The sequence below is a fragment of the Trichosurus vulpecula genome, chromosome 5 (genome assembly GCF_011100635.1).
Source record: "Trichosurus vulpecula isolate mTriVul1 chromosome 5, mTriVul1.pri, whole genome shotgun sequence".
Classification (NCBI taxonomy): Eukaryota; Metazoa; Chordata; class Mammalia; order Diprotodontia; family Phalangeridae; genus Trichosurus; species Trichosurus vulpecula.
Window position 1 is genome coordinate 145,605,263 of NC_050577.1, and position 25,949 is coordinate 145,631,211.

The 25,949-nt window shown below is 39.7% G+C and overlaps 1 protein-coding gene across 1 annotated transcript in view; it reads left to right on the forward strand.

Moving 5' to 3' along the window:
* The first annotated feature begins 18,398 nt into the window (after positions 1 to 18,398).
* Positions 18,399 to 25,949, forward strand: part of SLC26A3 (solute carrier family 26 member 3) — a 36,202-nt gene continuing 28,651 nt past the window's right edge. The window contains exons 1-7 of the mRNA XM_036761063.1: positions 18,399 to 18,529; positions 19,041 to 19,180; positions 19,290 to 19,400; positions 19,624 to 19,742; positions 21,594 to 21,758; positions 23,517 to 23,669; positions 25,260 to 25,342. Coding sequence (XP_036616958.1) covers positions 18,399 to 18,529; positions 19,041 to 19,180; positions 19,290 to 19,400; positions 19,624 to 19,742; positions 21,594 to 21,758; positions 23,517 to 23,669; positions 25,260 to 25,342 — 902 coding nt within the window. The remainder of the gene's footprint in view (positions 18,530 to 19,040; positions 19,181 to 19,289; positions 19,401 to 19,623; positions 19,743 to 21,593; positions 21,759 to 23,516; positions 23,670 to 25,259; positions 25,343 to 25,949) is intronic.

Sequence of the window (25,949 nt, forward strand, 5' to 3'; positions counted from 1 at the left end):
ACTCCACTGAATTTATAGTTAAATCTGCTTTCCTTGATGCATCATCTCCACCAAATGCCATGTGCTACATGTAACTTATCTATTGGACACTGCCAGCTAGATACATGGTTATGATTTATCTCTCTGTTTCCAGCTTTTAATTTCATTCAATTTTATTTTCAGTTCCAAATTCTCCCCTTCTCCCACTCATTGAGAAGGCAAGAAAAATAAAGACCATTACAAATATATATAGACATGCAAAACAAACTTCCACATTGAGATTTTGCGTTCAGCCGCAGTTCTTGGCCATATTGTTTTCCTCATCAGAAAAGTGGCCTCTGACTTTGTCTTTTAGTGTAAAACCTGAAAGCTTTACTTGGCTCTTTAAGAAAAGTAGTAGCCCTTATACCCATCTGACTAGCAGTCTGGGGCAGGGGAAAAGAGTTTTACAGATTCCTGTCCCCTCTCGCTCCCCCCAAGAAGCATCCTCTCTGTTCCTTGCAGTTTTACTCTTACCAGCAGCAGATTTTTTATCCCAAGGGTCAAGCTCCTTAGGCCACATAGCTAGTACCTTCAGGCCCAGTTCTATCTTTTCACTCAATCTCCTGGTCATTTGGTAAGTCCATATGGCTCCCTTTTAAATTTATATTGGAGACCCAGTATCCCCCAAATTCATTTCAATGGAAATCTGCCACAAAAAAACTAAAGTTGTATGTCTAATTCTGAAAACCCAACAGACTTTGCATCTATCTTGAAAACAAATATAAGCCAGCCAAAAGAAAAAAAATAAGCTAAGCCAAGGAGGTCAAGGTCATTGCTTCATTGAGCTAGCCACACTGCTGGCTTTTCCTATGTATATAGTACAGCAAAGCCTCTTCAAGTCATCAGCTCCCATATTTATATCAAAACAGTCATAGCAGAACTTTTGTGCTAGCAAAAAAAAAAGAAAGAAAGAAAAGGAAAGGAAAGGAAACAAAGTGACCATTAATAGGAGAATGGCTGAATAAACTGTGATACATGTATATAATGTAATTTTATTGCACCAAAAGAAATTACAAATAGGGAGTAATTCCAAGAAACGCAAAAAGAACTTAGAAATTGATCTGAAGCAGAGCGTACAACTAAAAGAAGAATACACCTAAAGGGCGACACATTTTAGGAAAGACATTTACAAACTAGATCACAACCAGATGCCATATGAAGAACCTAGGGATGTTTGTCTTGGAAAAAAAAAAGACATAGTAGGGCTGTGATCGATTGCTTTCAAGGATTTTAATGTCTATCATGTGTAAGAGGGATTAGATTTGTTCTGCTTCACCTCTGAGGGAATAACCAGGGATAACAAATGGAAATTTTAGTGAGGCAGAAACATTTCCTAACAATTACAGTCATTCAAATGTCAAATGGCCATGGTAGAGGCTCACTAACCAGCCACTTGTCAGGAATGTCATAGGATCTTAGATCCTGAGTTGGAAAGAACCTCTGAGGCCAGCTAGTTCAATTCCATTTTGTACTAGTTAGCCTCTGAGATCCTGTTCAATTGTTGGTATTTTGTGAAGAGATTCCAAGGAACAAAATTCTTCATTTTGCTGAAATTATATTGTCACAATTGTCACCATTAATCATTTCAATATGAAGCACTTTTGTTTCAAGGGCAATTATTGAACCAGAATCTGACCTGTGTACCCTTGTGCATCTCTGGAGTATTCCACAGATAGAATTGGCTTTTGAATGGAATAAGAACTAGGTTGGAAATCAGAAGACCTGAGTTCTATCTAGCTTATCTCCTTATTACTTAGGTAGTTTTGAGCAGATGGCCTTATGTGCTCTAGGTCTCAATTTCCTCAGCTGTAAAATGAGAGTTCTAGATGGTCTCTACAGTTCCTTCTCTGCTATGAAATTCTCTAATCTTAAACGTCCCCTCTGAGCCCCTAACTTAATTTGTGATATCAGCCAGAACTATACAAGATAAAGTATGGGGGATGTGTATCTATTCTGAGCTTTAAACTTCTGTATAGATATTTATTATACAAATGTCTGGAAATTGATGAAGGCCATTCACAAAGACACATCAACCTTTAGTTTCACAGCTTTCCAGGGAGCTCCAGGAGGCTGGTTGTCATCATCACCTCTACTTTGAGACCAGAGTCTCAAAGGTCAAGACCACAGTGCAGTCTCTCCATTGTTGTAAAAGTTAATGAAAGTTAGTTATTAAGGCCAATGGTAAGTTTATTTCCCCACAGTCTTATATATAGAAAGTTCGATCCATATGGAATCAGTCAAAGTGAGTGGACACACATTGATACGTACCTTGTCTTTCAGAAACATTGGTTCTGCTTTATCATGAGATTCTTGCTCTGTCTTTGATGACCTTCACCGAGGAGGTAACAGGTAGGAGTAGAATTTCTTTACTCATACTTGTCCTCTTAGGTATGATATGCCTCTGACTGAAGGTAGGAAGTTTTAATCTTTGAAGTACTTTGAGGAGAACAGATAGCTCTGAGCTAATTTTTTTTTACAAAAATAATTTATTGATAAGTTCAGTAGCTCTTTCTTCTATGCAGGTTTATATGTGCTATAACATTTCATTAACTATACTCTGGTGGACAGTGTTTGGGACAGTCAATCTGTATCTATCAAAGAAAAGTAAACATGTAATCAATTATTCTGTGGATCTTATCCATGAAAACTGACAATTGGGATAGTTCCAGCTAAAAACAACTTTTTCAAACTTGCAAAGGTACTTGCCTGAAAGACTTTAATCGCTCTCTTGACTGTCCATTTCATTTACCTAAAACATGGTAAGGGGATCTGGGCTCCAGTCCCAGCCTTGCCACTGACTTTGAGCAAGTGATCTTAACAAATGTCTTTTTCAGAACACAGAGAATAACAAACACTTTTTTTGCAACCTTGAAGGGCAGAATCTGTCTTTGCCTTTCTTTTTGTCCCCAACACTTAGCACAATATCCGGATCACAGTGCGTACTAAATAAATGCTTGACTTGACTTAAAGCTATTTGGGGGAAGTTTGTTTTGTCTTGAGTGATGTTTGCCATGTAATCTTGGATAAGTCAGTGCATCTGTTTTCATCTGTAGTCATCAATTTCCTCATCTGTATAAGAAGAGGGTCAGACTAGGTAATATTCTATGATTTTGATGATGCTACAGTAGAAAGCTAAGTTAATGGAATGGAAAGTCCACCAGACTTCAGTTAGGAGACCTGAATTTGTGTCTCACGCCTGCCACCTATTAGCCTTGAAGTTGTAGTGATTATTCAAGTTCTCTGCATTATTTTCTTCTTCTGTAAGATAGGGATAATAGTTGTTCATTCTTGAGCTGCCCAATACTATGTAAATGAGGATGAGCAGTAGTATGGCATTTGCATCAAGTACAATATAGCAGGCTCTTAATTTCCAGGAGACTAGAAGGAATTTAGAGAGGAGCTGTCTATTCCAGAATTCATCCATCTTTTTGAACCAAGTACTACTTCCAATGCTAAGCATTGTCCATGGATGCTACTGGCAGGCCTAATTCACTAGAATTTCTCCAGCAGAATGTAAGCTAGATGGTTAGAGCTCAGACCTGAAGTTAAGAAGACTCCAGTTCAAATCTGGACTCAGACACTAACTATGACCTGGGCAAGTTACTTAACCTCTGTTTTACTCAGCTTTTTCATCTGTAAAATGACACTGATGATAACATCTACCTCCCAAGGTTGGTATGAGGACCAAATAAGATAAAAACGTTAAAGTGCTTAGCACAGTGTCTGGCACATAGTAAGTGTTACGTGAATGTTAGCTATTATGTTGTTACCATCATCATCATCCTTGGGTGGGGGCGACTATTCCACTTTTGCCTTTGTGCCCCAATAGTGCCTAGAACATAGTAGAGGCTTAATAAATGATTGTCAAGTGGCTGGTTAGATAAAGAAAAGGGGGAAAACAGAGAAAGAAGAAAAGGAGAAAGAAAATAAAAAGATCTACATGGTCTTAGGGCACCTGTGTTTTAGACTGCCTGGCTTTCTCTAGTCTCAGAGAATGTCAGGATAGCCAGGACACCACCTCCTCTATGACCATAAAAGCTTAGGGCAGTTGTCTTGGGCACTCCTCACACACAAGGAAGATAACTGCCTTCCAGCAAGGGTCCATGGTTGGTATTCTCTTTTATATGTGATTGCAAATTCCTTGAGGATAGGGCCTATATTATAAATGTAGGTTGCCTTGAAAATAGTTTCTTATTGAATTGAAACAGAGATTAGGTATTTTTACTATTAGGTAGTCTTCCTATTCCTTTGCCCATTCAAATTTACCTGTGAAACAAACTCTTCTCCAGCCTGATGGTTTGTTTTCTCCTTGGCTCACAAATGATTTTTGTTTATTTTTTCCTCTCCTTTTCTTTCTTCATCTATACAGATCATACGTCTCCTTTAAGGCTCAACTCATGCCCAAATTTTCTATGAAGGATTTCCCAACTACACTAGCCTCCATTCATCTCTCCCTCTGAACATCTGCCGCATGTGTTGTCTATACCTTTCATCACAACACAATCACGTAGGGTCTTACAATGTTACTGTACTGTTCTTTGTATGTTCTTATCTCCTCAGATAAATCCTATGCTTCTTGAGAGTACAGACCCTGTCTTTTGTAATCCCCATGGCACCACACACACAATTGGGCACACAGAAAATGTTCAGAGTCTGGCAGAGAGCCAGGCCTATAGAAGGAGAGATGGAAGGAAATCGAGATGTTTAACATTTAACTTGGGAAAGAGAATTGTCAATTTAATTAAATTGAAGGGAAAAATGGTAAACAACTACTTCTGGGTTCTAGCCCAGTATGATCACAGAGAACTGCATGTTTACCAAATATGCAAGAAGCAATGAGGCAGAGTTAGGATCCAAAAAGTCTCAGTTGGCTAGAATGAAAACCAAAGAGTAAATGTAAATGCAAAGTCCCATACTTGGATTAAAAAATGCACAAGTACAAGACAGGAAAGGTATAACTAGTTATTTATATGAAAGAGACCTGACAGTTTTGTGGGCTGAAAGTTCAATTTAAGTTAGCAGTGAAACATTGCTGCACCCCACCCTAAGCTCAAAACTACCTAATTCAAGCTTAAGCTGCATTAAGGGAAAGATTGTGCCTAGAACTAGGGAGATCACATTATAATTTTCCTGACTGTATGACATGGGGTACTATATTCCCTTATAAGTGCCATATTTAAGAAAGGACATTGACAGGCTGGAGCACATCCTGAGATGGGCAACTAAGACGTTGAAGGGATTGGCACCCATATTATATGACTGACAGAAAGAACAAGGGACCTTTGACCTAGAGAAGAGAAGAGAAGACTTGGGGTGAGGGTGACAGGGGTTGAGGCCTAATAGCGATTCTCAAGTATGTAAGATTCTCTCATCCTATGGATTAGACTGACTGCATATTTCAATCCTCATTGATACAGCTATCAGCTGGGACATACTCACAGACGTGATCAATACAGCTAAAGTGAAGTCCAGGATTGCAGCAGCCAACTGGGGGAACTGTGGCTAAAAGTCTCCAGTAAGTTATGCTCAATTTGGTTATTAGTAGTTTGGATAATGTAGTGATGGTCATATTTCAAATACTTTGAAATCTGTTATTTCACCAGTGTATACATGCCTTTCACTGATAAAGAACTGTCATCTGACACCTAAGTGGACAAATTTCATGAAGTGCTATTACCAGAATAATTCATCACCCAGCAGCCAGTCTTATAGTAATGGGCTTTGCCAGACTTAGGTTGGTTAGCAGGTGCCATACATACAGATCACTTAGTAGGACCTGCTGAGTTTGTTGTCTGCTGTTGCATATGACCTTTGAGAACCCAGGGTCACCTCCATTCCACTGTGAGACATTAATAGAACTTCAGTGATAGTTTTTGGTTGTTTATTTTTTTTTCTTAAGTTGAGGTAATCCATTAAATAAACTAAGGTACATAAAGGTACTTGTAGATAAACAAGGATTAAACAAATTATATGTTTAGTAGTCTTGAAAAAATTATGCAAGAATATATTATTTAGGGGCAGTTAGGTGGTGCAGTGGATAGAGTACTGAGCCTGGAATCAGGAAGACTCATCTTCATGAATTCAAACCTGGCCTCAGATACTTACTATAACCCTGGGCAAGTCACTTAATCCTGTTTGCCTCAGTTTCTTCATCTGTAAAATGAGCTAAAGAAGGAAATGGCAAACCACTCCAGTATCTTTGCCCCAAAAACCCCAAATAGTGTCACCAAGAGTTGTACACAAATGAAAAATGACTGAACGACAATGTATTATTTTAGGCTTCACCAGTTGTTCTTAATCTGGGTTCCGTAAACTTAGATTTTTTAAAAATATATTTTGATAACTATAATTGTAATGTAATTGGTTTCTTTTGTAATCCTATTATGCATTTAAGACCATTATTCTATGAAGGGCATCATAGACTTCATCAGACTGCCAAATAGGTACACGATACAAAAAAAAAAAGACTCCCTGAATTCTACACAAAATAGAAAACTAGGCAAATTATCTGGATCATTCTGGGAGAAAACCAAACACCATCTTTAACTTTGTTCCCATGTGTCCCAGGGACCTGAATGGGAGCTCCCATAATTTTTTTTCCACCTCTCCTCCACTACCATGTAAAGTCTTACTGCATTTATATTAATTTCTCTCTTCCATGAAGTCTCATTTTATAAACAAAACCCATTAAGTTTCCAAGAATGCTGATGACCAGTTAGGTAGAGCATCCGTATGAAGATATTTAGGGGCCTGTCCCAAATGCTGCTCCCAAATAATAATAAGGGTAAGGGAAGGAAACAAGCATTTAGGAAGAGCCTACTACATGCCAGGTACAAATATTATCTCATTTAACCCTCACAACACCTCCATGAGGTAGGTGCTATCTCCACTAACTAGATGAACAAACTGAGGCAAACAGAGGTTAAATGACTTGCCCAGGGTCACTTAGCTATTGAGTGTCTAAAGCTAGATCTGAACTCAGGTTTCCTGACTCCAGACCCAGTGTTCTACCCGCTGAACCTCCTAGAATAATTCAGAGTGATAGGTGATTGGTTTGGGGGGGGGGTCAGGTACAGCGTTAGGGGAGAAGGAGGTAAGATGGGGGTAGAAGGGACTCTGAACCAAGAAACAGCTACTAATTTAAGTGGTGAAAATGGTTTAAGAGCATGAAAGACTCACAGTTATTTCTCCTATACGTCTCTCTCCTCTGACACTTCCCCCATCCCAGTTCAGCCTCTCATCACCCTACTATTAGGCTGTCGTGATAGATAGCCTCCCAGTTGCTCTCTCTGCCTCCAGTTTCTCCCCACTCCAGACTATTCTCCACTCACTTATCAAAGTAACCTTCCTCAAGCACAGGTCTGAACACACCTCCCACCCTTTCCAATCTACTTAGACTTTATTACCCTCTATCTACTACTTTCCAGTGCCAAAAGCCTCCTGGCTGTTTCTGTCAAGACACTCCATCTCCAGGGATTTTCACTGGCTGTCCCTCAGGCCTGGCATGCTTGCCTACTTCATCTCCACCTCCTGGCTTTCTTGGCTTCCTTCAAGTTTCAGCTAAAAACCCACCTTCTGCAAGAAGTCCTTCCTGATCTCCCTTAATACTGCTTCTTTCTCTCTGAGATTATTTCCAGTGGATTCTCTCTATATAAATAAATATCTTGTTTGTATATCATTGATTACACGTTGCTTCCCACATTAGGATGTGAGCTCCTTGAGAGGAGGGATTGTTTCTTGCCTTCCTTTCTTTCCCCAGAGTTTGGCCAAGGGCCTGGCATATAGGAAAGGTTTAACAAATGCTCGCTGACCAACCGAGTGACTTAAAAGGGTTTACCTGACATCACGAAGAGAATTATACTCGTTGTATAATCAAGGCTTGATTTGGGGGTGTGGGGAGCCCTGTAAAGGCCATTCTCACCACCTGCCTGCCATGTTCCCTATAATTTCCATCAGCTGTTAAAAAAGTAAATATCTGAGAAAGATAACAAAGTAAATCATTATTTCTCATTAAAATGGTAATTAAAATGCATCCTCAAGAGAAGGAAGGAACCTGAAGGAATGGTAGTAATGACAACTCTTTCCTATAGAGCTTTAGGGTTTGCAAAAACAATTAGGGGCTGTTAGGCTTACTTTACAGAAGAGGAGAAAGAGACGCAGAGGATAAATTATGTGCCCATAACTAGCAAATATCTTAAGCAGGATTCAAACCTAGATGTTCCTGGACTCCGATTCTATCTACACGTAGGGGGAATTATTATTACTTCCTGAATAACAGTCAAATTCCTTTTCCTGGCATTCATGGCTCTTTACAATAGAGCGCTGCTCCGTTCTTTACGATTAATTGGCTGGCATTTACATAACACTTTACAAACACCTCATTTTATTTTCACAAAAGCTCTGGGAGGTTGGGGCTGTTACTGTTACTGTTTTATAGATGCGGAAACAGGCAGAGAGAGGTTAAACGACTTGTCCAGGTTCAACATTTTATCCCCTGCACCACCTAGATGTGCCTTTTACAGCTCCGTCTCATATTATTCCCCTCCCTGTGCCAAAGTGTTATTCTCTGCCTTCCTTCCCCCCTCCCCCAACACTCTCATGCCTTAATCCATGTATACAGGCTGTTCACCCAATGCCCAGAATGCCTATTTTCCTCCTCTTTTCCTGCTTAATTCCTACCTAACCTCTAAGCCAAATACACTGCTACCTCCATGAAGCCTTCTCTGCTCTCCCTAGTTTGTAATGACTTTCCCCCTCAGGTAAGTGTTTCGCATTCTGGGGTGGGGTACTTATCGGCAGCTAGGTGGCGCAGTGGACACAGTGCTAGGCCTAGAGTTAGGAAGACTCATCTTCCTGAGTTCAAATTTCATCTCAGACATCTACTAGCTGTGTGACTCTGGGCAAGTCACTTAACTCTGTTTGCCTCAGTTTCTTCATCTATAAAACAGGCTGGAGAAGGAAATGGCAAACCACGACAGTCATCTTCGCCAAGAAAACCCCAAATGGGGTCACGAAGAGATGGATATGACTGAACAAGTATAATCATCATGTAATATTGGAGTTACCTTTGTTTGTGCTTTAACCCCTTACACAAGGGGAGAGTGACCAAGGCATTGCCCAGAATGTCAGACTAAAGGGATAGGGGCTGAACTTGTGATTTTATTGATAAGAGCTTCCTCTCCCAATGCAAGTTAACTCTTTCTCTGCCACTTAGTCTTAGAGTTGCCTAGAGCACTGAAAGATTAGGTTACATACCTAGAGTCATACAGCCCTATGTGTCAGAGGCAAAACTCGAACCCAGGTCTTCCAGGCTCTGAGGCCAATCTTCTAGTCTCTACACCACATCACGTCTACTAGATTTTTATTGTCCAGTCGAGTCTAACTTGTCACAACTCCATTTGGGATTTTCTTGGCAAAGCTGCTGCGATGGTTTGCCATTTCCTTCTCCGGTTGATTTTACAGATGAGGAAACTGAGGCAAACAGGGTTAAGTGACTTGCCCAGGGTCTAGGTATAGAGGATGACTCGAGAAGGTGTTAACAACAGTTGGAGTCCCTTTAGCAACATCAAACATCGTCAATAATGTTTTAACACCTATTTGTAAGAATAATCCATTAAAATAGAAAGTACCCAGATGTCAGACTGGGGGTCATTTCATTCCTACCCTCTTCTGCTTCAGTTTTCCTAATATGGGATGTTGGTGGCTTCACATGGTGACTCGTGGTTTCTGTCTCTCCTCTCCCTCAACTGAGTGCTTCTTGCAGCTTGTCCCAGGGCAGTTTGTGGTGCTTGGCCCAGTCACAAAAATTCCTAGTTATGACTCTGTCCTTCTTAGACTATAAGCTCCCTACAGGTGGAGACCCTGTCTTGGCTAAACTTTTATCTCCCCAGTGCCTAGTATGCTCTGTATAAAGGAGGCCCATAACAAGTATCTGTTGAATTGTACTGAAGCCACAATGAGGCATTAAGCCTCAGAGGATTGAGGAAGTATGTATGTATAGAGTGGTACCAAAGATATGTTTTGCCCACTTCCAAAATTTGCCTATTACCATTACTGGGATCATTTCATGGAATCACCTGGAAGGATTAAGTAGAAGAGATAGGGCATGCTACAGGATGTTCTGTGAGGAGCTGTCAGAATGGACATTCTGCTCAGAAAAAGAAACAAAAACGGATAATAAGATTAATGGGTGTGTCTAAAGGATATCATAGTACCCACAGGACAGAAACAAGTTAATGGCTCACAGAGCAGATTACCTAATGGGTACCTTGTGAAAAGTAAGACAAAACTGGAAAAGTGTGAGAAGATCAGAGTAGTTAGAATTGTCTAAGAGGGAAGGATCGCAGCAAATGAAATTCAATCTGAAAATCCCAGCAAATTACAAGAGCGTTGGGGGAAATCAGATAAACCAGTAAGAAGATGAGCTTAATTAAGAGCAGTGTACTCATTATAAGGAGTCAGGACCACAGATTTAGGACTGGAGGGGACTTCAGAGACCATCTAGTCCACCTCACCCCACCCCATTTGACAGATAAGGAACTGAGGTGAAGTGCCTTCTCTAAGGTCACACAGGTAGAAAGTGATACAGGGGGGATTCAGATCCAAGGCCTGTGATCCCAAATCCAACTTACTTGCCACAATACCATGCTGCCGCCAAGACTACAGATTGTAAAGGGAAACTGGGATGCCAGGCATAGGAGTACATTTTGCAGGAAAAACTGAGAGGAAGCCGACATTCCTTCAGGGTGGGGCTGGGAGGAGGAGGGCAGGTCAAATAAAATCCTTTGTGAATTCCTGACTAAGGTAGGTCATTCTCAAGAATGTCAGAAAAGACTCCTGTTTTTAGCTGCTCCTTGGCAGGGGCACTGCCAGGGTGGTACCTTCAGCACTGAGGGTGTTCCACCTGGAACAGAAGCCAAGAACTTTAGAGGAAAAGATATGGCAGTGACATGAGGAAAAACAGTGAGTGGAATGTGTCTTGAAGGTCTCTTATTCTGATCTTTGGACAGACTTGTCTCAAACCTGTCTTTGATTCCTGACCTCTACCTCCTAACTTCTTTAGGATAGGCAGCTGTGGGTAGGAAAGAGGAAACTTTTTGCAGGTCTTCCTTAACAAACTGGATCAAGGGGGTCCAGGAGATGAGTAAAAAGGCCTTTACCCTCAACCTTTAGAAACAAAGTCAGAAGGACACTAGAGAAGCTTTTGGAAAAGTTGTGGTAAGCAAGATACCAGAAACATGACTTGCAGGAGATAAAACCATGTTTTCTTTTTTTAAACTCTAGTGATACGCTCTGTAGAAAACACAGTAAAAGGATCAGGAGCAAAGCAATGAGAATGTATAATTCAGTTTGGGGGGCTTTCTTCCCATTTATGGAGACATTTGACATTGATAAATATGTACGTATAACTTCCCCTCAAATCCATGAATTCATCCTAAGGCTAAGTAGGTTGATTGATGACAAATAACAGCTAACATTCTTATAATGCCTTGAAGTGTTGTCTCATTTGATCCTCATAACAACCTAGTGAAGTAGGTGTTTTTATTATCCCCATTTTACAGATTAGGAAAGGTCACAGGTCACCCAGGCAGCTGGTTGACAGACCACTAGATCTGGGAGTCAGGAAAAACCTGAGTTCAAATCTGATCTTAGATCACCTACTGGCTGTGTGACCCTGGGCAAGTCACTCAACACCTCTCTGCCTCAGTCTCCTCAACAGTAAAATGAGGATAACCATACCACCTACCTCCTCAAATGAGATATCTGTAAAGTGCCTGGCACTGCCATCCTAAGAAGTGGCAGAATCGGGCCTCTAACGCAGACCTTCTGATTCTGAGATTAATTCACACTCTCTCCCCTTTACAGTATGGTTTTTTTAATGCCACTGACATTAAGAAGTTCAACGTAGATAGTTATATAACTAAGGTAGGAACAAATAAAATTAATGTCCTGGCATGCTTTGGAAAGAATTCAGATCAAAGATCACAGGCTCGTAGAGCAAGAGCCGGAAGAGACCTTAGAAAACACCAAGTCCAGCTGCCTCATTTTACAGACAACAAAACTGAGACCGAAAGAGGTTACATGTCTGAGACGAGAGCAGAACCCAGGGTTTCCTGACTCCATGTTCAGCACCATCTACTCTATGATGCTCCTTCTCAACTCAGAAAGGGCAGCAGTAAGGGAGCCAGAAGTCACCTCCAAAGCACGCAGGACCTGCATGAATACCTAAGATTTACACAGCACTTTAAGGTTCCCAAAAGATTTTATATGATGGCTTCATTTATTCCCCACAAAACCAGGTTGTAGTAGGTCCTATGGGGTATTATCCTACTTTACAGGTAATAAAACTGCAGTTCAGAATGATTAAGCAATCTGCCCATAGTCACACTGCTAGTAAGTGTTGGAGATAGGATTCAAACCCAAGGCTCCCTGCTCTCTCCATAGTCAGTGCTCTACATCTCTCAAATTTAGCCCCTTCTCTCTTTGCACAAGGTTGGGGGACTCTAGTTCAGGCCTCTCACCTGGACTATTATGATAGTCTCCTGCTTGGTCTTCTTGTCTCAAGTCTTTCCCTTCTCTAATCCATCTTCCATACCTGCCAGAGTGATCTTGCTAGAGCACAGTAGGTCTGATCATGTCATCTCCCTACTCGATAAACTCAGGTGGCTCTTTACTACCTCTAGAATCAACAATCAAGTCCTCTGGTTGGCCTCTAGAGTTCTTCGCAACCTGTCCCCTCCCTACGTTTCTAGTCTTCTTTCACATTACTCTCCTCTACACATACCATGACCTAGCCACATAATTCTCCATCTGCTGTCTTCATGACTTTGCAATGACTGTCTCCCATACCTGGAATATACCTCTCCTCACTTTTAATTCTTTGAATTGCTGGTTTCCTTCTAAAGCTCAGTTGAAGCATCATTTTTTTATATGAACCCTGTAGCTACTAGTGCCCTCTCTCCTAAAACTGGTATTCCATTCCTTTTCTAAAATGTCTGTGTATGCATATGTAAGAATGAAACTGAAATCATCCCATTTGGCTCTGATGTCTTGACTGGATGTAAATACTTTTTCTTACTGAACCAATCAGAGCTAAGTGTGAACAAGGCCCATAAACCTTCTTGAATCAATCAAAGCCATCATGTGAGAGACACTAGATCATATCTTAACTACTTTCTATAAAAGGAAGAGATGCATAGAGGGAGGAAGAGAAGAGATTCTAAACATTTAAACTGAAGAGCTCTGGAAGAGAGGAGAGATATTAAGAAAATTTCTGGCTCTTCAGGCATTGATGACAGGAGGATCTAAGCTGAGGACAGTCCCAAGAAAAGGTCAACTTTTCCCCCATATTCCCTTCCCAATAATTGTCTAACCTCAGACACTATCATATAATCTACTATTTCATTACCCAAATGTTTCCACATAAGCTGAATTTTACCTCATCCACAAAAAGGGCAGGAGTTAACTACAGATACATACAAATGTAAGATTGGGCAGAGGACTTCATCTCTGCCTTGGTGTTAGGAATTTTTTATTACTAGAAGCCTAAAGAAATTATGACCAAATTCAGAACTTTTCATTTAAAATAAACTCCCTTAATGTCAAAGAGAAGGAAACCAAATGGACTTTAGGGGCCATTATATTGCTCCCTAGACTGAAAACAAGCTAATTATTGTAATTACTTGTAAATTACATGTAAATACTTTTACATGTGCAGTTGTCTCCTTGAGGGTAGGGACTGTATCACTTTTGTCTTAGAATGCCAAGAACTTAGCACATAGCAGGCACTTAATCTATGTGTATTGATGGCTGATTTCCCATTTTCCCACACTTCCTCTACAGGCAGATGTCTAAGTGGGAAGCAAAGCAGAGGGGCCATACCAGAGTCAGAGAGGGTCAGCATTAAGTAAGTTAAAGATGACTTGTGATGGCGGTCAAAGCAATGGAAGCAGTGGTTAGGTCATTCCGGAATGGAACAGGTGCAGAGCCTTGTAAATAATTCTTAGTTCAACAGTCTTAGCACGGGATGTAATGTTATAATTCCTGGATTCATGATTCAATTAAATTCAACTAGCATTTATTGAATATCTACTATATATCAATCACTGGTGATTATATTATATTTTATATTATATGTGTGTGTATGTGTGTATCTCATAGATGATAAAAAGACAAACATCAAAATATCCCTACCCTCAAGGTTCCTTCTACTGTGAGGTCAGGGAAAATATAAAATGTATACAGAGGAGTGCATATTAAAAATATTCTGAGCAAATGCAAAATAATTTCTGGGGGGAACCAGGTGAACTGGGGGAATCAAGAAAGGTCTCTTACATGAGGTGGCACCTACCCTGAATCATGAAAGGAGCTAGAGATGCCAAGAGGCAGAGGTAAGGACAGAGAGCTTTCCAGGCATGGGGGGACAAACAGCCTATGCAAAGATATAGAGGCAAGGGATAGAATGTTCTGTATGGAGAAAAGCTGATATACCATTTTTGCTGGGACTTAGAGCATGCAAAAAGGAGTATTATGAAGATTTTTTTAGTGGGGGGAATGAGTTGGGGCTATAAATTCCAAATAGATGAGATTATATTTCGTCCTTGAGATAAGAGAGATACACCAGAGTTTCTTAAGTAAGATAATGAATAAAATCAACCTGAGCTTTAAGAATATCAATTTTGCAATAATGTGAAGGATGGATTAAAGAAAAGAGTCCAAGAGGGAGGTGACAGGGACCACTGTGTGGGTGGCTGTGTGAGTGGAGGGAAGGAAACAGATACTAGATGCTGTGAAAGTCAAAGTGACAAATTGGATTGAGGGCAGGTGGGGGACATGTTGAAGATAACTACGTGGTTATAAACTTGAATAACTGGAAGGATGGTGGTATCCTCCACAGAGACAAGGAAGTTAAAAGGATGTGAGGTTTTGTTTTTTTTTAAAGATGGAGGAAGATAATGAGTTCAGTTTTGGATATGGTGAGTTTGAGATGCTACTGGGACATTTAGATGAAGATACACAGCAGGCAGTTAGTTGTTAATTCAGTATTAGGGCTCACAAGACAAAGGAGAACTGAATAATAGAGATTTTTTTCTACACAGAGATGATAATTGAACCCATGGGAGCTGGTGGAATTGCTAAGAGAGAATGCAGAGAGAAAAAAGGAAAGGACAGAGCCCTGGAGTATACCCACATCCAGTGAGCAAGACATGGACAATGATACAGTAAAGGAATTGGAGTTAGAATAGTCAGACAAGGAATCAGAGAACCAAGAGTTCAATGTGTTGAAAACCCAGAGAAAGAGAGTATTTAGGAAGAGGAAGTGGTCAACAGTGGTAAAAACCACAGAAAAGTCAATAAGACTGAGACTGAGTTTAGCAGTTAGGAGATTGATAACCTTGGAGAAATCACTTTCAGTTAAGTAGTTGGTTGAGAAGATAGATTACAAAGGTTTGAGAAGCGAGTGAGAATTAAGAGATTATATGCAATGCATTAGGAAACCTTTTTTTGGGGGGGAGTTTGTATATAAAAAGGAGGATGATATATATGTATATGCACATATACATATATATGATAGGTTGACAGAGTTAAGTGAAGGATTTTTTATGAGGGATGGTTAAGATCTGAGTATATTTGAAGGCAGTAGAAAGGAACCAGTGGTTAGTGGAAAATTAAAAACCATAAAGAGGCAAGGAGTAAATGATCAAGCTCCCAGGTAAGCTCCCAGAGGAGATCTAAGGTGATGGGATCAGGGACTCAGAGAGGTTGGGGTTGTTCCCTGGAGACTTAAACAAAGGAGGAGAAAGGAGGGAAAGTTGTTGAGGGAATTTGAAGTGCAAAAGTAGGGAGAGGGAGCAGCTAGGTGGCCCAGTGAGTAGAGCACCGGCCCTGGAGTCAGGAGGACCTGAGTTCAAATCTGACCTCAGATGCTTGACACACCTACTAGCTGTGTGACCTTGGGCAAGTCACTTAACCCTAATTGCCCTGCCTTCCCCCCTCCAAAAAAAAAAGTAGGGAGACAGGAGGGAACTGATAAATAGTGGTTTTCTTAGGAAAAACTGAGGTAGAGGTGGAGAATGATTTGAAAAGAGAAGGTTGTTCAAGTGGGCAGGAACCCTAAAAAGCATCTAGTCTAGCTTCATCTCTTTATAAATAGTACACTGAGATCTAAAAAGGTTAATCACAGAATTTGAGAGTTGGAAAGAACCTTAGTAAGCTTAATCCAACCCATACATGAAAGGAATGGCCACTATAATATAGGCAACATAATTGACTTGGCCAAGGTCACAAAAGGAGCAAAGTCCAAAGTTGAGACCAGAACCCAGAAGCAAGTGTTCCAGACTACTTCACACCATGCTACCACCACCTTTGCTATTTATTTGTAGAGGTAATAAAAATACAATACAGTGCAATATAACAAGGAGGAATAAATGTGGGGGAGGTCAGCAAATAGAACGTAGGGAATAAAGAGTAGAGATACTTAGATCCTTGGGTGGGGCTCCCTTTTTATACCTAAAAGCATCATATAAATGTGAGCTGTTATTATCATCTATAGCTTTTATTGGTGTGTACCAAATGTAATTCCTCTCTACCTTCTCTCCAGCAAAATTCTTGTCTTTGTCCTTTCAAAAGTTCTTCAGAGAGGATCCACCCAATTTATTGTAAGATTCTTGTAGTTCCTTTTATACCTTTGCACTAACAGACCATGTTGCTTGCTCTTCATTTTCATTATATGATGAATTCACCTCTTCGACCAGCTATCTATGACCTTGATGATGGCTTTTATGCCATTCATGTACAGATCAATGGTGGTAATTTGCTTTAGGCTATTTTTATCCATCATGTATTTTTTTTCATGAATCAAGACACATATAAAGGTAGTGTGTTATGGTGTATAGCAGACAGACATCAGAGCACAGAGGACAGATTCCAATAGGACAGCCTCATACTAACTATGTGATCGTGAGCAAGTCACTTACCCTCTCAGATCCCTAAGCAGCATTCTAAGGCTACAAGTTACTGGCAAATAGCCAATCAGCGTTGGTGGAGAGATTTCCCCAGTGATGTTATCACTGATCTGGATTAAATGAAGAGGTACTAAAATGACAAGGGAAATTGTGATCATAGGGAGTGTCTTATGGTAATAAATGATAAACATAAGAGAAAAAGTGTACAGTGGGAGAAGGGCTGCAGATAAGAAGACAATTATTATACATCATCCACTTAACAGCTAGGGTATGAAGTCTAGCTTTCATTTAAGTAATAACTCAAACGATTGACTAAGATGAGAGCCAAGTATATAAAACGGTACAGATATTTGTATGCAGCAAGCTAAAGGAATCATCATGGGGGTCCATTCAATGGGGAAAAGGGAAAGGCATAGTTAATTGTTTTCAAAATATTGACTTGGTAGAGACTTAAAATTAAGGTCTGTTCTATAACTAGATGCCAAGTCCTAGGGCCAAAACATCTACAAAAAAAAAAAAGATATTGTAAAAGAGAAGAGGAACTTAGTGTCTAATCTAGTTCACCGGGAAGGGGTGTGGGTCCAAAGAAGCAGCAAGCAGAATTCACTTCTGCAACACCAACATACAAGATAACAAAGCCACATTTCTTCTCACTTTGTGTAGTGAGCTGGTTCCCAGAAATTCTTATCTTTTTGTTTACTGAATTTCCATTTTAAATGAAATATTCATTGATCATTTGTCTTTTTGGTCAAGTCATTTGGCCTCTTTCTGCTCCTCATCTATAAGATAAACATAAAATACAGCTCCCTTCCCTGCCTCTGCTTCAACTCTCAGGAACAATAATAGGAAAATGACTTGAAAACTAATATCTTTGAGTTCTATTGATGTGATACACCTTAAAAAGGAAAGCAAAGACATTGGAACATCTCTGGCTTGGGTTGGATTCACAGAGTTGCCTTTATGTCTATTCTGTTCTGTACCTCAACACCAAAACTCTGGAAAGTTTTCTATTAAAAAAAAAAGTCAGGACTTTTCCTTGATGAAAAGGTAAAAAATTGACTCAGTGATGAGCAAACCACATCCAATTTTCATGCTTTTTGGCAGTCTTTTTCAAAAGGACCTTGTTTGCTTACCCCAGAGCAGGGGTAAGCACTGCTCACTGGAGTAAAGAGGAATATCACTGTGGCAAAACACAATCTCAGTTCCTTAATCCAGCTTCTTTTGATCTCAAAAGGTGGTAACATTTAGTTCGGAGTTCACTCATCTGTAAATTGCATCACATTTTCTCTGAGTTATTTAAGAAGCAGGTTTGGTTGTTTATTTTCAGGGCTTTTAACCAGCGAAAGGTAAGGAGAAGCATCGGAGAACAACTTCCAGAGAGATCTGCCTTTAGCACAAGACAAGAAAAGCAAAATGATTGAGCCCATGGGAAATCAATATGTTGTGGCCAGACAAGTGTATTCACAAAATGCTTTTGATGAAGAACATAAGAAGCTGAAAAGATACCATAAGACAATTCTGGATCATTTCAGGATATGGTGTAGGTAAGGAATATCTTAAGTCCTGGTCTTAATGATGGATGAGGCTCTGACTCCAAAATTCCTGAGCTTTCAGCCTCTTCTTATTGGCTGTGACTCAAGTCTTCATTTATTTCCCATTGATTTTATTTCTTTTGGACTCCCAACTCTCCTACCACCTGCCCAAGTAGCAAGGATAGCCTCTAGAGTGAACACCCTCTTGGCTTTCAACACAATCTGTCCAAAATGATAAACCAATTGTAAGGGAATGAATATCAATAGAGGCAGTTTCACTACCAGGAAGAAATGAAATCTTGCTGGGAGGGTGGAAGGGGGGTGAGGGCAGGGGAAGGGAGGTTAAGATGTGAGAGATAGCAGGGGGTAGTGCCTTTGACTTAATTTTGGAATATTTTAATCTTTGCTAATATGCTGGGCCTTCAATTTGTGCAACTGTAATCAGGGTTAGCTATTACTACACTCAGACTTTAGAGAAGCTCTTAATTGACTGACCTATCTATGACTTTTAAAATATTTTCAGGTGCTCCCCACAAAAGGCCAAGAAAATAGCCCTTTCCTTGTTCCCCATAGCCTCTTGGTTACCTGCCTATCGTCTAAAGGAATGGCTGCTCAGCGATATTGTTTCTGGTGTCAGCACTGGGCTGGTAGCTGTACTGCAAGGTAACTGTCTATGAGTCTGAATACCAAATACACAGAGAAATGGATGACAGCTAGGCTAAGATCATCGTTGTTGAATGTAACCGAGCTTCCATTTGTTGTGTGCTTGCAGGTATGGCTTTTGCTTTGCTGGTAGACATCTCCCCAATTTATGGGCTTTATGCAGCCTTTTTCCCCCTCATAGTCTACTTCTTCTTCGGCACTTCCAGACACATATCTGTTGGTAAGTGAAGTCATCATGGAGATTGAGAGTTCATCCTCCTTTGCTTTCTTGCGTCTCATTAGCTATCCATTTCAACAGCCCCCAAATCGGTCATTTTATGCTCTGTGGAAGACTAGAAGTTATAAATGGAAATTTGCCTTAATTTTTTTCTTCAAATTGTGTTTGAATGATAACTGTATTTTTAAGAAGCAGTTTCTAATGATAATTCATCTCTGTTAATTAGGTCCTTTTCCAATTCTGAGCACAATGGTGGGATCAGTAGTTTCAAAAACAGGCAGCACCATAGACTCTGAGAAAGTAACCGCAGCTGCCTCCATCACTGTTCTAGTTGGACTTATTCAGGTTGGTGCTATCATGTAAAATCTACTGAACAATCAAATCACTTTGAAGTAGAGTGGTCTGGTCACTTGGCACATATTGTTGCTTTTCCTCCCTAGGGCTAGTTCCCAAAATTGTCTATTCTCCTCCACTTTCCCCTGAGTTTTATCCCTATGCTATTTAACAAAATAATTTTAGAAGGATCAGTATTTTCAGAAGCCAAGGAATGAGTTTGCAAATGCTATCTGTGAAGCAGAGCTATAACTGGCAATTTTGGCACCTGGAGACGATTTAGGGCAGGGCACACAGAGGCCAATCCACCCCAGTTGGGAACAATCATACCAATCTTGGGAGAAGACAGATGAGAGAAGGACGTAGCAAGGCAGGGGAATGGTGCTGGGGTAGGAAGAGGTATGGGACTCCTGTGGGAAAAACTGAGCCCTGGGGAAAGGGCAGAATTATTGCGGAGCCATGTGGCACAGGGCAAAAGCAAACCAGAGGCCCACTATGGGGAAGAAGTGTATCCTCCCCAAAGGAAAAAATTTGGTGCCCAGGGGCAAATCCCCAGTCACTTGGGCCTGGTAGGAGCGGAAATGAGGCCCAGCTAAAGTTTAATAAAGCAACCAGGTAAAAATCAACAAAACAACTCAAAGAAGAGCCAAATTGTGAAATATTAAAGATGACATAGAATTACTGAAACTTTGCTCAAGCCTTTGGTTAGTGTTATTAGTTAAGACATCTAGTGTCCTTTTTAAAAAGTAAATTTCTATAAATACATAAGTAATGTACTCCACAGGGAAACAGTCATTTGGACAACTCATAAAGGCCATATTCACAAAAATGTCCAACCTTTGTGTATCTTTGTGGCATTGTTTCATACCGCTTTTCGGGGAAGCCCAACAAGTAGAAGAGATGGCCATACCATGTCAGGAATTAAGAAAGTCTCATTTGTCCAGTGCTAAATACAGATACTTTGGGACATTAACCCTGGCAATCTCCAGTTAAGACTGGGCATTCCAGGCGCCCTACGATGTGCGGCTTTGTACTTTTATTTAAATGGAGTGACTGGCTCGGGAGACTTTACGAGGCAGAGATGTGTGTGTACATGCACGTGCATGCACCTCCCACCCCGCCCCAGCATCACATAAAACTGAGTTTTATGGGTATCCAAAAGGATTAATGTTTAGAGAAGATTGTCAGCTAAGCAACACAACGGAGAGAGTGCTGGGCTTGGAATCTGGAAGACTTGAGTTAAAATCTCCCCTCAGACATTTACTAGCTGTGGGACCCTAGACAGGTCACTAAACCTTTGTCTGCCTCAGTTTCTTCATCTGTAAAATGGAGATAATAATAGCACATACTTTCCAGGGTTGTTGTGAAGCTCAAATGAGATAACACATTCAGTGCTTGGTAAACCTTAAAATACTTTACAAGAGCTAGTCATTATTATAAAAAATTATTGGTGAAAGATGTAAAGACATAGCTACTAAACAAGTTCTCTTATCTTTTTAAACAATTTTTCTCTATTATTTTTAACTTGATCATCAATAAACCTGAAGATTTCAAAGAACAAAAAAGAGGGTTGCATATAAAGTCATGAAATGTTGTGTTTAGTTTTTTAAAGTGCATATTAATTTTAATTCCTGTTATCGCTTGAGAATGCTAAGAATGTGCATCCCATTTGAAAATAGTGAAATACACTAAGGGAGGAGGGAAACCTGCATTGGTACCATTCCCTGTAGTCAGAACACCAGGCTCTGGATTTTTGTTTCAATTTATACCTTTACATTCTCGATGATAATATTTGCTGATCCTTTAGGCCTGGGATAACCTAGTATTCAATATTGACAGTGGCTTTGTGACCTTCCTTTACAGCTGGGCCTGGGAATATTACAGATTGGATTCATAGTTATCTACTTATCCGAGTCGCTAATCAGTGGCTTCACAACAGCTGCAGCAATTCAAGTTTTGGTATCCCAGCTGAAATTTATATTCCAGCTCACAGTCCCTTCATACAGTGACCCTTTTTCAATTTTCAAGGTAAGTATTTCCCCAGTCTTATTATTTCTTTTCCTAAGAAATTTCTTCCTACTCTAACTCCCCGTACTTTTCCTAACCTTTAAACTGCCTGATCCTTTGGATTCCTTTCTCCCCGGCCCTCACCATGCAAATGGGAAGCTTGTACAGTTAATTTAGATAGTAAGTAGTAGGATAAATAATGATAAATAACTCTACAAATCATATTGGAATGGATACTAATGGAAAAGTGAAATTTATTGGAAAGAGCACTGCAGTCATTGGAGTAAGGAGACCTGAGTTCAAGTCCTAATTTTGACACTAACTTCATGACCATTTGCAAGTCATTTAGCCCATCTAAGCCTCTACTAGGGAGGATAATACTTGGCTGCCTACTTCATAGAATTGCTAGAAAATCATTTGTAAACCTTAAAGTGTTATATAAGGGTGAATTGCTGTTATTAGAATAATAAAAGAAGAATCAGAGCCGAGAAAGGGGATTTTAAATTACTATAATTCATATTCTAACCCTTAGTGGAATATTATATTATCATTAATAGAACACTATTCATTGATAATGGTAATTTAAAACCATATCTCTTGACCTCAATTCTTGAGTATTCTAAAAATGGGAGAGGGGGGATCCAGTGAACATTATTACTTTTCAAATTCTTACAATCTCTCCTATATTCTTAAAACTTTATCAGACTCATTCAGTCAGTCATTTTTTTTAATCATGTCTGACTCTTCATGACCCCATTTGGGGTTTTCTTGGCAAAGATACTGAAGTGGTTTGCCATTTCCTTCTCCAGATCATTTTAGGATGAGGAAACTGAGGCAAACAGGGTTAAGTGATTTGCCTAGGGTCACACAGCTAATAAGTATCTGTAGCTAGATTTGAATGAGTCTTCCTGACTCCAGACCCAGTGCTTTGTCTGCTTTGCCACCTAGCTAGCAGGCTCGTACTGCTAATTTAATCAAGTCAGAAATATTTCCTTCTAAGTATCCAGTTCCTATTCACAAATAAAAAATGGATTTACTTTGAGAGGTCTGGTTTAGCCATTAGTCTTCTCCGTTGGAAGATGGTAGAATTTGTTCTCGAGTCATCCTTTATACCTCAGTCAAGTATTAGGGAATCAAGACTAAATTTTACTTTGGGAAATAATTTTACTTTTGGTCAAACATGAACTAATCCAGCCACTCTTCCTCCACCAGAACTAGAAGCCAAAGGGTTCCCAGGGGGAGAGATGTGAGTTACTAATTAACTGTCTGCTTTTGGCTCATACTCTACCATCTAGGACACTGGTTTCTAGTTTTGGGGACCTAGGTATGTGAAAGAGAGAAACTAGAGAGGATACGTTCTAAGAGGAATTGGTTGGGACTCTAGGTTTTCACAGGAGAATACAGAATAATTGTGTAACAAAGAAAAATACCTGTGAAGGCATGAAAGCAGAGTAAAAATAAATGTAAAAATGTTGAGGCATGTCCATGGAATTTATCATCTGTCAAAATGATCTTCAACAAGAATTACTGGAGCTCTGCTCCAGCATGCTGATTTAGCCTGACCTTGTGATTCCTTATGTCTTCTGCTATCTACATACTAATTGTCATCTAAATGAGTTCCCAATGAGCATGACAGCAGATTCACTCTCAATTTGTTGTATCTTTCCCCAAATGGCTTGTTTTTCTCTCTTTGGAAAAAATGTAGCTCATTGTGTTGGGTGAAGGTGATATTGTTAATATAATTCCAGAGGTGGGTTTTTTTTTATTTAATCTTTTTAGGTTTTAAAATCTGTCTTTTCACAAATTGGGAAGACTAATATCGCGGATCTTGTGACATCCCTCGTAATACTGATAGTTGTGTTCATAGTTAAAGAACTAAATCAGAGATACAAACACAAACTTCCAGCACCCATTCCAATCGAACTCATCATGGTAAGTGTTTATCAGAAAGCTTCCTTTCTTAGAATTAGTGCTTAATATTGTTGTTTGTAGTTTTTATACATTCTCTGAATCTTATACATGCTTGTATGACCCTGAGGCATTAGCAGATGCAAGATCTCATGAGTTCCCTACGTATAACTAATCATATTGCAAGACTGTGGCATTGGGGAAAGTCTGTAGATTTTAGGAAGTCAAAGGACTTGGATTCAACTTCTGTCTCTCCTACTTGCTACCTATGTGACCTTGGACAAATCATTTGTCTTCTCTAGAATTGTTTCTTCATCTATAAGAGGAGGGGGTAGTACTAGATGACTTCCAACGTCCCATCAAGATCTAAATCTATCATCTGTGTGCAATTCAAGGCTTAATAACTTTTTTTCATAATTCTAGGCTCACTGTCCTTGCTGGAAATACAGATGGCAAAATTTAGAATTAAGGGGAAAGTTTATTTCTGTATCAGCTCATTTTTAAAATTCTCACATTTCAGAAAAGTTTAAAGAACTTTCTCTGTGTATGAACCAAGTTGTCCTTTTAAAAAATAAAAGTACATCTTTTGAAATGTAGTTTTCTATTCATAAGAACAAAACTCTTGATTCTGGCATCTCTTTCATTGGTCATATTCTATCAACTCTCTTAATTGTTCTCTTTAATTAGGGCTTTCTTTGTCCCTTCAACATATTTCTAGATACTGAGCTGCTTTTATGTCCCTCTACATGCCACAAATAAATCAAAATGTGAGAGAACCATCTGGTATGCAAGTTTGCCCATTTCCGATTTTTTTGAGCTTCCTTTAACCTATAAAATGTAATCTCTTAGAATTTATGGTCTATGTCTTTCTAAAGACTTGTGTGCAGTAATTAGTGCATTGTGAAGATTTAATAAATACACAAATAGATGGAGGATTTGTGATTTCAGCAGTGTGAGACTGCCAGTATAGGCACTTCTGCCTAGCAAACCAGATCTCAACTCTCTGTGTCCTACTTCATTGTGGAGGCTAAGGGACTTGGCCTTGGTCGCAAGACTTTCAGAGACAAGAGGTGAATCCAGATGTTCCTGACCATCTATCTATCTTCCTGATATGTGTGTGTGTATGCATATATACATATTCCTGATTTTATTTTTATGTGTGTATAATCATTCTATCCACTATGCCATGCTGCCTCCTATTTAATAAATATTAATAATTTTTGCTGCAGTAGCCACCAGCATACAAAATATAACAGAAATGCTTTGCAGTGCTAGGGTTGGGAAGATAGAACTAATACCGTGTAGACTGACATTGCTAGTTGTTAGAGCACTATTTGCGGCCTAGGAAATTGGAGGCAGGAGTATTTAAAGGACCAAGTCAAAGGGCAGGGGAAAAAAGAAAAGATTTTGATTCAGCACCCTTAAAAGATTTTACCCTGGGGGGCTGAAAATTTGAGTCCTGTTATAAGAAAGGTGGTTTCTGCCCTTCCACGCATCAAAGAGTAAAACTGCAAAGATGAGGATAGTAAGTGAAACCAAATGGGAGAGAGCCTCTTGTTTGGGTCATAGGGTTCTAATGTGTCTAATGTTTTGCTTTGTGGGGGTTTTTTTCAGACAATCATTGCAGCAGGTGTATCCTATGGTTTTGACTTCAAAACTAGATTTAATGTGGCAGTGGTTGGTGAAATGGAAAGCGGGTAAGTGTATTCTTTTAAGGGAGCCTTCCCAAGCACAATCCTTGGCTTAAACAGTAGGATTATTCATAGATGAATAATTTAAAATAGAAAACTATATTGTCAAAGCCCTGCCACTAGTCATTTCCTTATCATGACACTTCCATTGACCTCTTCCTTGATTGACTATAAGCATAGGAAGGAAAGGAGACATCATAAAAGGTTTTCTAGACAATCCAATTTTTTATACACCAAGATTTCTCCTTGCACAGGAACACATTGGTCAGCTGGATAGGAGCCTATTCGGGGCACATAAACAAGCAAAATTTGAAGTCATCTAAAGGGTAGGAATAGGCAAAATAAACCAGCTTTTCATGAAGAAGAATCAAACAAAAGCAGGTCCCATTAATAAATTACTATAAACAATATATAATGTTTTGGTTAAGTTGCCAAAACCAAGTACTTCAAGTTCAAAAGAGACAAGTAAGAAATAATCTGTACTCTGCTTCAGCAATAGGTACAAAATGTCCTTTTTGATGTTCCTTTTGAAAACATTGGCAAATCCATTCCAGCAGACTAAGGAAAGACCTGCCTCCTGATAGAGAGGTGTTGGGATTAAGATGTAGAAAAG